This window comes from Mobula hypostoma, chromosome 25 (assembly GCF_963921235.1).
Source record: "Mobula hypostoma chromosome 25, sMobHyp1.1, whole genome shotgun sequence".
Lineage (NCBI taxonomy): Eukaryota > Metazoa > Chordata > Chondrichthyes > Myliobatiformes > Myliobatidae > Mobula > Mobula hypostoma.
The window spans coordinates 25532335-25549600 of record NC_086121.1 but is presented as its reverse complement, the minus strand read 5'-3'; the positions used below and the strand labels follow the sequence as shown (position 1 = coordinate 25549600).

The window sequence follows — 17266 nt, the reverse complement described above, 5'->3', positions numbered from 1 at the left end:
GTTAAGTTGCAGAGCAAGTTGGAGGGACCCGGAGAGTATCATAAAACAAAGATGCTTATGATGTAGTTTATGTAGCTTATGATGAAGTATGTAGTTTACTGAAAGAAGCATCTGGGTAGACAAGTGGCAAAGTAGGCATGTTTGCCTTTATCAGATAGGACACTGAATTCTGAAGAGGTGGAAAATCATGTAATAGCTGTACAAGACATTGGTGAGATTGCAGATGGAATATTGTATGCAGTTCAGGCTGCTAACTAATGGAAGGATCTAATTAAGTTAGAGAAAGTAGAGAAAAGATTCAAGGATTGTTTTCAGGGACGGGATGGCTTAAGTAATAAGGAGGCAGGGGTTCGCAACCTTTTTTATGCCATGGACCCCAGATTGGGAAGCCCTGCATTGGATAGACTGGGAGTCTCTTCCTTGGAGCAAATGAGGCTGAGATGTGACCTTCCAGTAGTAGTCAGCCGTCAATCCCAGGGGATCATGGGTTTGCGCCTCTGGTGGACTGTGTCCTCTTTAGGGTGCAAGCCTGGGCGGGAAGATTTGAAGAACCGGCTGTTACCCATGCAGTGGGATCCCCCTCTCCACATCACTGACGTAGTCCAAGGGAAGGGCAAGTGGAAACATTGTTTGGCACCAGTGTTGTCGCAGAGGTTGCCAGAATGAACTTGTAAACAACATCAAACAGCCTTAAGGAACCTGGCTCTGGATTTCTTCCTCGGGGTTTACTCCTGAAGCCTTTCCCATGGATGGGTACGGCCTCAAGGCAGTGGAGGCTTAAAAGCAGAGTTTCCTTCTCCTAGGTGGTCTGCCGTCCAATGCTGACGAGCCCCACCTGCCCGAAGAGGTTCATAATATTGAAGGGGATAGATATGATGGATTCTCACAGTCTTTCTCCCAGGGTAGATGAGTATAAACTTGAGGGTGTAGGTTTAAGGTGAGAGAAAAGAGACTTAAAAGGGACCTGAGGGGAAAGTTTAGTGTTCAGAAGTTGGTGGGTATATGGAACAAGCTGCCAGAGGAAATGTAGAGGTGGGTATTATATAGGCATCCGTTAGTCTCATGAGACCATGGATTTGTGCCTTGGAAGGTTTCCAGGGCGCAGGCCTAGGCAAGGTTGTATGGAAGACCAGCAGCTGCCCATGCTGCAAGTCTCCCCTCTCCACACCACCAATGTTGTCCAAGGGAAGGGCATTAGGGCCCATACAGCTTGGCACCAGTGTTGTCGCAGAGCAATGTGTGGTTAAGTGCCTTGCTCAAGGACACACACGCCGCCTCAGCCAAGGCTCGAATTAACGACCTTCAAATCACTAGACGAACACCTTAACCACTTGGCCACGTGCCAACACAAATAGCTGCAGCTTTTAAAAGACATTTGTACAGATGTATGAATAGGAAAGGTTTAGAGGGAAATGACAGGCCGTAGTGACTAACTTTGGTTGGTGATGACAAGTTGAGCTAGAGGGCTTGTTCCACGCTGTATAGCTCCGGCTTCTGGTCTTGTGATCTGGTCTGCTCTGAGAAAAAGCGAATTTCCTTTGTCACACAGTAAGTTTGTTTAGAGAATGTTTGGTATTCCTTGATATTAAGAATGAAATACAGAAGCAGAAGATTAACCAGACCAGATTGAGGTGATAACAGCATAACAGACAGCCTTCTTCCATATTTTGCCTTATCTCCGTATTGCTTAATTCATCTAGTCTCCAGGAATGTGTATCCTTCACTGGGCATTGCTGACTTCTGCATGCAGGCGACTAACTTGACGCGATAATATAGTGTCTCCATCTGTGGAGATGAATATTACTGTTGTTTTGTTGATGCTCATTGTTGGTGTGGACTGAAATTCACTGTCTTACCTGAATCCAGAGATCTGACATGTTCTTGCTTTCAGGACAAACTGTTAGCTTGTACTGTGCCTTTTCCACAAATCCTCTGAATTCTTCCAGGAATTTTACATTATATTTTACACTGTGGGGGAGAAAAGTAGATTCAGAATAGTGAATCTGATAACTTAGACATTACTGAGATCTTCTAAGCTCAAAGAATTATGTTCCAATTCAGTGTGACCAACTCATGCTTTCACCTTGTCAAGGTACCATTTTAATAAATCTATTCAGGGTGGTTCAATGTACTCCCTCTTCAAGAGGTGCGTGCTCAGAAAGACCATCTTCCAGTAAGATGGCGATGCATTTGCACGCAGTGGCCTCTCGGGGGGCAACCAAAGGTGCTTTTTTGCGTGGTTAAATGTATTTTTTTATGATCGCGAGACAATTCTACTCCAAGAACTTTGGGTACTGCAGGACTTCTCCGTCAGTGAGCTGCTCGTTGATTGGAGTAGCTGGACTGATGTCGACAGCAGAGCCGGCTGGGCTGTTGGGAGAAGAGCCAGCCGGGATGTTGAAGGAGGTGACCTGGCGGCAGGTTGTGTCGCTGCCCGCCACTCAAAGGCAGCGGAATTGGTGCGCAAAGGCGGCGTACAGCATAACCATGGGAGATGGTCTCCGACATTTCTCCTGCAATCAGAAGACACTGTTGGACAGTGATAGTGTGAGTTACCACAGGCCTATCACCGTGGTCTAGTGGTGTGACAGACAACGTGGAAGCTGTGTAGCCTCTGTGGTAGCAAGGACTAGGCCTCAAGCCGAGGGCTTGCCTACTGCCGTAGACCAGATGAGGAAACGCCAGAGGCGGTGGAGCGTGGCGTCCGCACTTGGCAGGGGACTGGCCTCTCCCATTGATGCTGCCCTCCCACGTTTGATCAGTGGAATGACAGGCTGGACTGCATGTATCTGCACACTGCCTGTAGACTGTACCGTCAATTGCGGGACATGTCGCTGAGGGTCTTCGACTACATGTATGATCTTTTTTCACGTGAATATGCTTCCTTACTCGCTATTTTTGTTAGCTTTGTACCTTGGCCCCAGAGGAACGGTATTTCCTTTGCTGTATCTATTATGGTTCAATGATAATTAAACTTGATTTGACTTGATTTCCTCCAGAACAAGTCTGACCAACATAGCACAACTGCATTCCAGCATTCCGCAACCTTACAGACATTGAAACATAGGTTTTTAAAATGCTCTGCTCTCTAGCTCTTAGGGACTATAAAACAGATAGCTTCACATTCTCAAACTGAACTCCATCTCACACATTTATTCTATATGGTTTTCTATTTCTTCATCTATAACTAAATTGGGAAATCTGAACCCCGAGTAATAACTTAACTACTCCTTGTAAATATTCATTAAGCTTGACTTGCACATTCTCCAATAGCAACTAAGACAATTTTACAACTCCTATGACATGTTGAACATTTCAAACCATTTTACAAGAGCATATTAAATTAAACTTGACTCCAAGCCAGAAAGGATATCACAGCAAATGACCAAAACCATATATTTAAAACCAGATCCTTCCAGATCCCAGTAATCTTAGTTTTACTAATTTAATAGTTTTGATTTTTTTTAAAAAACATTTAGCATTTTTGATTAAAAATGCCATATAACTAGTTTCTTTCCTGTGATATTCACTCTGCCAAATCTAGTTAAATCTTGCAGTGTCATTCAGTCACAGACTTCAGAACAGCCAGAAGACATCATAAAATCAGCCAACGAAAAGCACATTTACAAGGCAGAATGATTCCGTTTCTGCTGTTGCTGTAGATTTCTTCTTTGGAAACAAAACTGCTGGAAATTCAATTCAGTTGAAATTCAGCTTCAAACTCTGGTCTGCAATGTGACAATAATCATTTATGGGTCATTCTGCAGCACTTTGAAAAATTTACTGGGCAATTTCCTCTCAATCATGCTAGCAACTTTATGTGATTTTTATTTTTCATTGGAGACCCTAACCCCCATAAAATTCTCAGTTTGGACTAAACGTGGAAACTTGGACCACATTATTCCAGGGGAACCGCTGCCAAGTATTCTCAGGACAATGTGACCTTCACACCACATGTCCTTGAATCTCACGTTTTGCACTGAAATGGTTCCTTCAAAACCCACTCACCCCATGAGGTGCACACCCCTCCCTCCAATTCCCCAACCTTCCAGCATCCCTAACCCCTTCTTCCTACCAGCCCTGATTCCCAAACCGCACCGAATCCTTCTCCACTCTTCCCATTTCCCTGAGAAATGCAGACCTCTTTCTCTATCTCCTGACCCCAAGTAATTTGCTGACCCTCACCATTCCACTAATCATCCATGTTTGACAAACACAAAAAGTTAGACTGACACACAAATGAAAGATGAGGAATGCTGCAATGGCAGCGGGATTTTCTGTTGAGTTGTTTAACCTGGGCTGTCGGGATGATATAAATAAGAAAAATCTCACTATTTCAAAAAGGCCAAGAGCTATACTCAGTCTCTCAGCAAATTTATATTCTTCAAACAATACAAATATTTTGAAAATAATTATTAAATAATTGTATGTGGGAGTTAGCTAAGCATATACTTTCTCCCATGGGACAGACTAAACCAGTATTTTTGATTTTAAAAACTGTTTAGCATTTTTGATTAAAAATACCAAACAGTTAGTTTCTTTACAGTATATTCATTCTGCTATATCTAGTCTAAATCTTGCAGTGTCATTCAATCACAGACTTCAAAACAGCCAGAAGGCATCATAAAATCAGCCAGCAAATAGTACATTTACAAGGCAGAATAATTAGGTTTCTGCTATTGCTGTAGATTTTTGCGATTAAGTGATCCCTTATGATTAACTCAGCCAGCTTAAGTAGCTGGATGACTAGGTGAAGTCAGTGCAATGTTAGCAAAATTTCCCCCAGGATCAATAAAGTATGACTATGACTATGGCTATAACTATAAGGAACATCATCCTACCTGCACACAAATACTTCTGCAGGACACAGAGTATTAGGAGTCATAATCCATGGAGCCAAACAAAATATGACTTGTTCGGTGAAAATGGGAATGTCTTGGTGAAGCTGAAGAGAAGGAAATAGTGTTAGGTAATGACTGAAATACTTCTATTGATATTTCATTATCAACATTAAATTCTGTTGCTTTGCCATTAAATCTAGAATTATTGCCTTAGAAAGTAGGGGGGGAAAACTCCAAGGAGTGGAGAGAGATAGGTAGGACAAAGGAATTGTCTGTAATAGGGTGAGCCCAGGATTGGCAATTGGATAAGTCAGGATCAATGGATCAATAGTGGGAGTAAGAGAGTACTAATACAAAGCTGCAAAATTCAAGGCTGTTGGGAATGGACAGTGTCAGGCTTTGCTAATGGGGCGACCAAAACCAACGACTTCCAGCAGTAATCGCAGTTCTGATACAGATAAAGGAAGTGAGATGCATGAAGTTGTACAATTCAATATTGATAGAGAAATGTCAGCTTGTTGCATTCTGACAATGGAATTCAGGCCACTGACTTAGAATAAGTTTGAAAAGAAGAAAACGTGCTAATGTCACGAAATAGTTTGCTTATCAAATGTGGCCACGGATGAAATGCAGGAAAAATATTTTGAAGGAAGACTAAACGATACAAAAGATATATCTGGTAATAGAACACTTCTGCACAGAAACTGGCCCTTCAGCCCATCTATTCCATGACAAAATATTATTCTGCCTAGTCTCATTCACCTGCACCCAGACCATAACCCTTCATTACCCCTCCCATCCACGAACTTATCTAAGCTTCTCTTAAATGTTGAAATTGAACACACATCCACCACTTCCACTGGCAGATCATTCCACACTCTCACCACCCTCCGAGCGAAGATGTTCCCCCTTCATGTTCACCATAAACATCTTACCTGTCACCCTAAACACATGACCTCCTGTTCTAGTCTTACCCAACATCAATGAAACCAGTCTGCTGGCATTTACCCTATGTATACCTCTCAGAATTTTGTACACCCCTATCAAATCTCTCCTCATTCTCCTGCTTTCTAGGGAACAAACTCCCAACCTGTTCACCCTTTCCCTATAACTCAGGTCCTCAAGTCCCAGCAACAATATGGAAAATTTTCTCTGTACTCTTTCAATTTTATTGATACCTATCCTGTAGGTGGAGGATATCAAATACTCCAAATTAGGCCTCACCAATGTCTTCTACAACTTCAACAGAACATCACAACTCCTATAGTCAATACTTCTGTTTTATAAAGTTTAATGTGACAAAATTTTCTTTTCAACCCTATCTACCTGTGGTGTTTTTTTTTGTATTTTTGACCTTACATAATTAACATCAGGGAAGTTAGGAAGACACAAACAGACAAACATCTTGGACAGGAAAAGACGTGTTGGTCCAGTCTGTCCTGTGTGGGCCAGAAGGGCCTGTGACTGTGTAGTATCTCTAAATGAAATAAACGAGTAGTTCAAGGATCAGTGGAGTTCTGACTTTCTTCTGCTCGTACTTTACCAGGAGCAGGTTAAAAGGGAAATGCGCAGAGAGATGGATCGACACAGGGTGTTAGGAGACTCATCTTGTCATACGTGCCTAGACCAATTTAAGAAAATGAGGAGCAATCCAATTGGCTGATTTGCAGATTACGGAGGGTGGGTGGGTGCAGTATTTACTATGATTCAATAAAAGTGGGCAGAAATCATGATTAAACACGAGGCAACACGCTTATTTCATGATAAAGTAGAAGACCCTATTAAGTTGGAAATCATAAAATCAGAGCTGCACAGTACAGAAACGAGCTGTGGCCCATTACATTCATGCTGATCGTTTTGCTCACTTACACTAATCCTATTAGCTCAAATTAGGACAATGACCTTCAATGCCTTGCCTTTTTACAAACGGTAAATATCTGACTCAATACCTCTTAAATGTAGCAATTATATCTGATTCTACCATCTCTTCTAGCTGAGTTCAGATATCAACCACCTTCTTTTTGTTTTCTTTAAAGAGTTACTCCTCAGATCCGCAGTGAAGCTCCTTCCTCTCATCTTAAATCTACATTCTCTTGTTGTGATGCATCTATCATGGGAAAAAGATTTTGATTATCTACCCTATCTATACCTCTCAGATTCCTCTGTTCCAGGGAAAACAAGCCCAGCCTATCCAATCTCTCCCCATAACTTTACAAAGTTGAAAGTAAATTTATTACCAAAGTACATTTATGTCTCCATATATAACCCTGAGATTCAATTTCCTGTGAATCCTCCAATCCCAGCAATAAATAACCATGGTAAATCTCCTTTACATTCTCTAAAGTACAAACATATCTTCCTAAAATGCAGCGCGCAGATCTGCACATAGCACTCCAAGTATTGCCTAGCCAGTATTTGGTAAATATATAATGTCACAACACTACTGGGCTATGAAATCCAGTGTGCCATATGCCTCTTTAAGATTCAAGGCAGCTACAAATTGCAGTGTAGAGTGATTGAACAGCCCGAACCCAACATTGCATCATTTGCACCAATTGCATTAGTCACAGAACATATTTTGAAGGTCAAGATGTTACTACCTTTTGCAGCAAGTCAAGGTGGATGGTCACCAGTTTAGTCATCTCAACATTTGGAAACACGAGCCCTTCAGCAAAGAAATGAATTTCGTTGTTCCCTTTTGTAAATTCCACATCAGTTGACATCTTCGTTCTACCCAGCACTCTCGTCATTTTTGCTGCAATAAGAAGAAATAAAGGGGGAATTAAAACAGAACAATCAAATGATATAGCAGCCAATTCTAACCAAAACATCTGCCGCTGCTGGCAACTCCATGGATTTGTTAGACTTCCATGACACATCCTCAGCTCCAAAAATGACTGTTCCAAAGTTGAAGATGTGTATTTGATCCTTTATTAGCAATTAACAAACATACAATCTAGAAGCAATGAAACTTAAGCGTACCCAGCCTAAGTTAAGCATAATTGAGCGGTCAGCAAAAGATACAACATCCATTGGTCCCCGGCCCCAAACTGCTCAGAACGAAGCATGAATACTTAACTTATTCCCTTGGCTTTTACCACGTTCCCCACTCATGTGACTAGTTACCATAATAAACATGCAACACAGAACACAATGCAGATAGAGAACAGATGCATGGCTCCCACAAACAACATGCTGAACTTTTAAAAAAACTGAAAGTGAATCGATGCTCAACACCGAGCATTGATCTGAAGTTCAATACGTTTTGCTGTGAATAGGTTTGCTATTTTATAAATGAGAGGTCTAAACAAATAGTGAAAAGCTATTAGAACTAGAGTGACAACCAAGTAGAAAATGAAGCAAATTAAAAAGTAGGTATTAGATGTGGAATTTGGGGTTTAAAACTTGGAAACTGTGATATAAACAATGAAGGGCATTCATGGAAAGAAACTCCTTGTGGAGAATGTCAGTCAAACGCACTCACTCATATCATGGCGAAAGATCTGCACTTTCTCTTTATCAGGAGGAGAAATGGACAGTTTCAGTTTGTACCCATCTGGCAAATTGTTCGGCCCTTCGGTTCTTAGGATCATACGTGACATGTCTTCCAAGTCTGAAAGAAAGAAATCTCTCATTTGTTAGACCACTTCAGGCTGCTGAATACTGTTATTGATAATGTGACCTTGCTGGTGAATTATTGTCACTTATACACTTGCATATTCCATTCCCTCTATTTCACTATCCATCTGTATGATTCTGTTCTCATTTAACTTCACCCCTTTTAAGAGAAAAAAATAAGCACTTGCTATAATTTCTCTTCACACATCCTCCTTATACAAGTTAGGGATAGTCAGCATGGCTTTGTCAAGGGCAAGTCGTGCCTTACAAGCCTGACTGAATTCTTTGAGGATGTAACAAAACACGTTGATGAAGGTAGGGCAGTGGATGTAGTGTATATGGATTTCACTAAGGCATTTGATAAGGTTCCCCATGCCAGGCTCCTTCAGAAAGTAAAGAGGCATGGGATCCAAGGAGACTTTGCTTTGTGGATCCAGAATTGGCTTGGCCACAGAAGGCAAAAGGGTGGTTGCAGATGGTTTGTATTCTGCATGGAGGTCGGTGAACAGTGGTGTTCTGGGACCCCTCCTCTTTGTGATTTTTATAAATGACCTGGATGAAGAATTAGAAGGGTGGGTTAGTGAGTTTGCTGATGACACAAAGATTGGGGTTGTTGCGGATAGTCTGGAGGGTTGCCAGAGGTTACAGCGGGACATCAGTAGGATGTAGAACTGGGCTGAGAAGTGGCAGGTGGACTTCAACCCAGATAAGTGTGAAGTGGTTCATTTTAGTAGGTCCAATTTGAAGACAGAATATAATGTAATTGGTAAGACTCTTGACAGTGTGGAGGATCAGCGAGACCTTGGGGTCAGTGTTGATAGGACACTCAAAGCTGCTGCGCAGGTTGACAGTGTTGTTAAGAAGGCATATGGTGTGTTGGCATTCATCAACCATGGGATTGAGTTCAAGGGCCGTGAGGTAATATTACAGATATATATAAGACCTTGATCAAACCCCACTTGGAGTACTGTGTTCAGTTCTGGTCACCTCACTACAGGAAAGATATAGATACAACAGAGATAGTACAGAGGAGATTTACAAGGATGTTACCTGGATTGGAGGGCGTACCTTATGAGAATAGGTTGAGTGTACTTGGCCTTTTCTCCTTGGAGTGATGGAGGATGAGAGGTGACCTGATAGAGGTGTATAAGATGATGAGGGGCATTGATAATGTGGATAGCCAGAGGCTTTTTCCCAGGGCTGTAATGGTTAACACAAGGGATAATTGTTTTAAGGTGCTTGGAAAAAAGGTATCAAGGGGATGTCAGGGGTAGGTTTTTCACACGGAGCGTGGTGGGTCTGTGGAATGCACTGCCAATGGCAGTGGTGGAAGTGGATACAACAGGGTCTTTTAATAGCCTCTAAGATAGGTACAAGGAGCTTAGAAAAAAAGAAGGCTATGCAGTAGGGTAATTCTAGGCAGTCTTTAGAATAGGTTACATGGTTGGCACAACATTGTTGGCACAACATTGTGGGCCAAAGGGCCTGTAATGTACTGTAAATTTCTATGTTCTATGTTCATTTATCGTCATTCAACCATATGCTGTGCACGTATCTCGCCAAATGAAACAATATTCCTCCGTACCAAGGAGCACAACATGGTACAAATAACTCACACACCACGCCAAGTAATATTACCGCGAACAAATTAATAAATATTAAGGTACACTTATGATGCAAGTTTAAAAAAATAAACAGTATCACCCTGCTGATGCTTTATACATGGTGAGATCTGGGTGGTCTCAGGGAGTTCAGTAGTCTCACGGCCTGGGGGGAAGAAGCTGTTTCCCCATCCTAACAATCCTTGTCCTAATTCTACAATATCTCTTGCTCGATGGTAGGGGGTCAAAGAGATTGTTGGACAGATGGGAGGGATCATTGACAATGCTCAGGGCCCTCAGTATGCAGCACTCCTGTGAACCATCTCAGATGGGTGGAATAGAAACCCCAGTAATCCTCTCAGCAGTCCTCACAATTCTTAGTGGAGTCTTATGGACAGATGGCTTTTTTCAAAATATCTCTGTCCACATTAGACGGATATTTGGACGAATCTCCCACTACTGGGCATGCGCAGGACACACAGAAAACAAGCAAAGAGGAAACGGTATACTTGGTGCGCTTTTGTCCAGTTACAGAGTAGAAAAACTTAAAAGGAATTGCTCTTGGCTCTCGAGCAGGAGGACTTAAAACTAAAAAAAACAAATACTGGAGCGTATGGAGGCAACCGACAGGGAGTTCATGGACAGTATGACCTGGCTGACGATGAACATTGAAAAACTGACTCACTCTGTTGCATTAATAAAGCACTTTGTTAAATGTATAAAACATGTCTGCATCGGTGTTATCTTGTATTTCCATACAATGTTACATTAGGCTGTTACACATCTATTGTCAGAGAAGTACTAGCATAAATAGGTATCCACCTTCATACAAGCGAGGACAGAAAACAGGGCAAAGTGAGTATACTTATTTATTCAGTAAGCTATGGGTCGAAGTATTTGGTGAGTACATTTCTAACCCTTCTGGCTTCAGTCTCGTTACCGTCTGTTCTGAAATTGTTAGGTGGTGGCGTTCAAGAAAACAATGAACATCTATTCCGGCACGTCATGACAGCGTTTTTAAATAGTCAAAAAAGCTCACTTTACAATTTAACTCTCACGCCATTCACACCGACCGCGTGTTATAACAGCCGTACGGCAGTGCTTGCACAGTACCAAGCAGAAGCAGAAAAAGCATTGTTGTTGTGGTGTTGTCATGACAGCGTTTTTAAATCTCTCCGTTTACCCTGTACACACTACAACGGATATTAAGCGTTTTCAGATTTATTCACTCTGGAGACTGTTTCTGAAAATCTCCGTTTTCGGGGGATGAAAACGCCGCTTTAGTGTGGGTGGACGGTCAAAACGAAGAGAAAGAGCTTCATTTTCAAAATTATCCGGCGTAGTGTAGAGATAGCCTTAGTTTGTGTACCTCAGAAACTGTTGATATCGTGGGATTTTCACGCATAACAGTCTAATGTTTACAGAGAATAGTGCAAAAAAACAGGAGAAAAAATCATGTGAGTGATGGTTCTGTGGGCAAAAATGCCTTGTTAATGAAGAGATCAGAGGAGAATGGCCAGACTGGTTCAAGGTGACAGGAGAGTGACAGTAACTCAAATAACCACACGTTACAACCTTGGTTTGCAGAAAAGCTTCTCTGAATGTACAAGTGGAGTGGATGGACTACAGCAGCAGAAGACCACAACGGGTCCCATTGCCATACCTAATAAAGCATCCAGTGAGTATATATTCTACAGTACATTGGATAGATGGGTTATCATCGGCCCAAATTCTAAAGATTCTGGTTTGGTTGCTGCTGATTGGAAGTGACAAAATAGCCCCACTTTTTAAAAAAACGGAAGGAGAGATAAAACTGCAAACTACATACTGGTTAGCCTAGTCAGGAAAATACTAGCATCTATTATAAGGTATGAAAGAACTGACATTCAGAAAATATGAAAGGAATTAAGCAATGTTAATGTGTATTTATGAAAGGAAAATCATATTTGACAAATCAACAGGAAATTGGAGGACCTATCTGGCAAGATAAGAGACAACTAGTGAACATCTTGTATCTAGATTCTCCAACTGCCTTTGATAATGTCACACAAGGGTGATAATGTGGTAATGCCTTTGATAATGTGCAAAGCAAAGGCATTATGAGATTTGGAGTACTGTAAGATTCTGGCTGGGATTGAATAGTTTGACAAATGTTATAAAGTGAGTGGTACTCATTCAAGACTTTAGTTGCCATGTTTTTAATCATCCTCTAGAAGAAATGATCGAGAACGATTGTTACATGTCAAATCTTCTGAACATTTCCATAAAGATATAATTTGCATCAGAGTAACCACATGCTGACTCAGCCAGCAGTATTTCATCTGTGATAGTCTGTATAGCTTCTCACCTTCAAGTACGGAAACTTTGTCATCAGAGTTGTCAATTCCACTGTCCTCCTCCCGGTCGCAGTTCACAAGAAGAATGGCTCCGTGTCCTTTGGAACCCCACTTCCAGGAACCCTGGCAAAGAAAAGAAAAAAAATATTTAAATCATACTTATATGAGCACGTGTAGCTTCTTGATGTATCAAAATCAACCGCCAAGATTCAGGATCATAATTATTACCACTGACTTATATGATGTGACGTTTGTTTGTGATGCAATACAGTGCAAAGACACAAAATTTACTATTGCAAACACAAGAAAATCTGCAGACATTGGAGATCCAAAACAGCACACACAAAATGCTGGAGGAACTCAGCTGGCCAGGCAGCAACTTTGGAAAAAGAGTATACTATCGATGTTTCTGGCTGAGACCCTTCATCAAGACTGTTGGATGTGGACATTTATTATTAGATGTGATATACTGGTGTTGGAATGTGTGCCAACACTTACCAGCCGCCCCCAGTAGATCCTAGGTTGTGATGGTTAGCACAAACATTTCACTGTCTGTTTTGATGTGCTGTGTACAGTATATGATAAATATTAATCTGAATAAATTACGAAGTAGATAAATAGTGCAAAAAAAAACAAAATAGCGTTCATGGACTGTTCAGAAATTCCATTGTGGAGGAGAAAATCGTTGAATGTGTTAGGTAGGAGCAGTAATTTAAAAGATAACTAGAAAAAAAATTAAACTGTAGGTAATGAAAAACTGAAATAAAACAAATTCTGGGAATTCGGCATTTACTGGCATTAAGGGAAAGGTATTAAATACCGCACTTGCCAGTGAAGCTGACATCCTACAATATGAATATCTTGGTCAAGAAAAAAGTGGAAAAATTCACCTCAGAAGTGTATTAAAACATAAATTAAGTTCCTATTTTTAATCACCTTATTGGGATTATTCTTCTCAATAATACCATCACGATCTGCATCCACGTCCAGTGACACAACTGTAAGTGAGAGGTAAGAGATTAACCAAGTGGCATGGAAAAAGGAAGAAAGATTATCACCCTGATGTAATATTGTTCGTATATTTGCATGGCCACCACATCAATTTCAGCATCGGTATTCCCTGTGACCAGATTTCATTGTGAATGTTTACCTGTAAAAATACCGCAGACGGGTCATGACCAGGACACCCAGGGTATAAAATAGAGTAACTTGTAGAGTCCAAGAGATCTGCAGCACAGAAATTGACCTTTAGCCCACCACTACCTCTTTGCCCACCTATATCAATCCTATCTGCCTGCAGTAGGTTTATACCCTTATATAAAGCACCCGACTCACAATAATTGCATCTTACATCACCACCTCCTCTAGGAGTGAGTTCCAGATATCAAACAATCAACCATTCTCACCTTAACCCAGTCCCCTCCTGTTTCTGATATCCCTGCCACAGGAAGAAGATTTTGACTCTATACCCATCTATGTGTCTTATAATTTTCTATGCCTCTATCAGGTCACACCTCGGCCTCCCTTGCTCCAGAGAAAGCAAACCAAGTTTATCCAATCTCTTCCCAGAACTGAAGTCCTCCGAACCAGCAACATCATAATGGATCTCCTCCTGACTCTGTCCAGCAAAACCATATCCCTCCTATAGTGTGATGACCAGAGCTAAACCCTCCCAAGTGTGGAGTTGTAATACAGCATCCCAACTTCTGTATTCTGTGTGTCAGCCTAAGAAGGCAAGCATGCCAGGTGCATTCTTCACCATCCTATCTACCTGTGTTATCACTTTTCATGAACTATGGGCTTGAATGCCAAAGTCCCTCTGCTCATTAACATTCCTTAGTGCCCTCCATTTCTTGCACATCTGCTGTCTCTTTTTGACTTTCCAAAATACACCACCTCAATCTTGATGGAATTGAATTCCAGTTGCAAATGACCCATTTCCACCTGATCTATATTCTGCTGTAGCGTTGGACACTACCAACTTTTGTGTCATCTGCAAACTTACTAATCACAACTCCTACGCTCACATCTAAGTTGGTAATATCAAAAACAACAACTGGTCACAGACGTCCAATCAGAAAAGCACCCTTCCACAACTACCTATCACCAATTAGCTAGCGTATCTTGTATCCCATGTTCCTTAAACGTCTGGGCTAGACTTGCGTTACTGTATCCATCCTAGTTAGATCATTATATGTTTTGCAAAGTTTGACAGCAATTCTTGTGTGTAAGAGAAATGGCATCCAAGTCTCACTTGCCTCCAGGTGACATGACTGATCTTTTTTTTTTCATTTTCCTCAGAATCTAGGAGGCTATTTGGCCCTTTAAGTTTACAAAAAGGAGAGTCATCTTTTAAAAATAGGAAAGACAGCATTAAACTGGAAAGAGTGCAGATAAGATTTGGGGTTGCTGGCAGAACTTGAGAGCCTGAGTTATTGAGAAGGTTGGGCAGACTTGGATTTTATTCCTTGGAATGTTGAAGATAGAGGAGTGACCTTACAGAGATATAGAAAATCATGAGGGGCAATGTGAAGGCACATCATCATTTTCCCAGAGGTGGGAAGTTAAAAACTAGAGGGCACAGGTTTAAAGTGAGAGGTCGAAGATTTAAAAGGGGACTTGAGGTGATATATATGTGGAATGAGTCAGTGGTTGAGACAAGTGTTATATCAACATTTGGAAGAGTACAAGACATTTGTCTAAGTACATGGATAGCAATGGGACTACATTGATGAGCACCATGGTCAAATGTATTCCTCTATGACTCTAGGAGGTGAGGATGTCCCCAGTAACAATGTCAAGCACAATTCATTTACCATTGACATGAAAGCAGATGAAGTACCTGGGCATGTTTAATCTGGGTGTCAATAACTTACTGATTGCCGTGAGCTCAAGGGTCATCTGGTCAATGGGCTCTGCCAAATCACCTCTGTAGAACATAACCGTAACCTGGAGGAAGAGTGCAGTAAAAAGTTAATGACAACGTTGGGGTTGGGAATAGGTTGGGTCTTTCTAATTTTCAGTAGTGATGCAAAACAGGGATCTTCAATCAGTTACACAATGCACATCCTCCTCCATGTTTTGTTTCTACTCAAGTCACTTGGAGAAAGGTAGAAGTTATCAAATTACAGACCACTCCATCTCTGGTTAGTCTTAACAACTGTAGCAGAACTGAAGGATGAAGTTATTGAGCACTAAGATCTGATGTGAAAATTTTACTATATGACAACAGAAGGAACATAATTTCATCAATTTATACTGCTATAGTATCTTTTAATTTTTCCACGTTTACTCTCAAAGTCACTGAACTTTTGAAGGGCCACCTAAAGAATTACTTGCAAGTCAATAAATAGTGTGATTCATTCGATACTTTGGAAGGTCAAATAAGAAAATTCACAGCAGAAACAGCCACTTGGAGCATTTTATTTATTAACTTCTAATTAATAGTGTATTTCCAAACCATCAAACAAAATTTGACATCTGCTAAACTAAGAGATGTTAAGGAAAATGAACCAAAGCAGAGAAAAGCGTGGCTTTTGGCAAGAATTTTTAAGTAGGGAAAAGCTAGAAACCCTTGGAGGGTTGTAGGGCAGGAGGGGACTGGGAGGAAATGAGAGAATATGAGAGCCTACAGAGGGGAGCAGAAATAAGTTAAATAATTTCAAAATCAGGAATTATTTATCTGGAAACAAATGTAGATAAAAGGGTGAGATGGTGCTGCGGATGGTACAACTGAAGCTTCAGAGCTTCAGCGACCCAGGTTCAATTCTGATCTCCTGTGTCAATTTTACACTTAATATGTGAAATTCCCCTGCGTGTTCTGACTTCCTTCTGCAATTGGGTTGTTAAGTAAATTGCCCCTCATTTCTGTGTGACTGATAGAACGTGGGGGGGTTGGTTGATGGGAAAGAGCTCTGACTGGCCTGGATGGCGACGGGGGGACGGGGGTCTCTGATGACGGACATTGCTGTCTTCTGACAGCACTCCACATCAATATGACCAATGGTGGGAAGGGCTTTGCTTGTGATGGACTGGACGATATCCATAACTTTCTGTAGACGTCTCTGTTCATGGGCAATGGTGTTTCCAAACCAGGCTGTGCTGCAATCAGTTAGGCTACACCCCACTGTGCCTCCATAGAAGTTTGTCAATGTTTTTGGAGACGTGGAATCTTACGCAATCAGAACACGGGGACAGATCTCACCGAGAGTGCCTGCAGTGGGGTTTGAATCCCTCAAGGGAGGGGAACTGGGAGATAAGACATAAAATGGCTTTAAATGGACAGCAAGGATGCTCAAGGTGAGCAAAGGGGCAAATACTTAACGGGTTGTGGTGCCTGTAGAGAGGACAGAGAAGCTGAAGCTTTGACTGTTTTCCCTTTGAAAGCTAAAAACTAATACTGATGATTAGTACTATATTTTAAAGAGACAAAGAGTCAAAATATTATATTTTTAAAGAGACATTTAAATGGGAAGGAAATCACACGCAGAGGGTATTTTAAAGTAATATTTTTGTTACCATGATAGAACAGGAGGTATAATCTGAGAGCTCAGAAGTACAGATCATGTAAACTACTTTGGAAGTGGGGATAATGGGATAAGTGGAGACAATGGGCTACTTACCCAGTAAGACAGCGGCGTGCTCAGACATATGAGGAAATTTGGTAGGTCACCAAAGACTCTCGCAAATTTCCGCAGGTGTACCATGGAGAGCATTTTGACCAGTTGCGGAGGGCCACTGCACAGGATCAGAAAAACTGCGGAAAGTTGCAAACTCATCCAGCCCCATCCTGGGCATTAGTCTCCCCAGTGTCAAGGACGTCCCAAAAGGTGATACTTCAAAAAGGCAGCATCCATCATTAAGGACACCC

At 41.4% G+C, this 17266-nt stretch overlaps 1 protein-coding gene across 4 annotated transcripts in view; it reads right to left on the bottom strand.

The window, feature by feature from the left end:
* Nucleotides 1-17266, bottom strand: part of padi2 (peptidyl arginine deiminase, type II) — a 45002-nt gene that overhangs the window by 17630 nt on the left and 10106 nt on the right. For all 4 annotated transcript variants that reach the window (XM_063033004.1, XM_063033003.1, XM_063033005.1 and 1 more), the window contains 7 exons: nucleotides 15273-15345; nucleotides 13333-13394; nucleotides 12408-12519; nucleotides 8326-8454; nucleotides 7442-7596; nucleotides 4842-4945; nucleotides 1857-1968 (listed from right to left, as the gene is read on the bottom strand). In XM_063033004.1, coding sequence (XP_062889074.1) covers nucleotides 1857-1968; nucleotides 4842-4945; nucleotides 7442-7596; nucleotides 8326-8454; nucleotides 12408-12519; nucleotides 13333-13394; nucleotides 15273-15345 — 747 coding nt within the window. The remainder of the gene's footprint in view (nucleotides 1-1856; nucleotides 1969-4841; nucleotides 4946-7441; nucleotides 7597-8325; nucleotides 8455-12407; nucleotides 12520-13332; nucleotides 13395-15272; nucleotides 15346-17266) is intronic.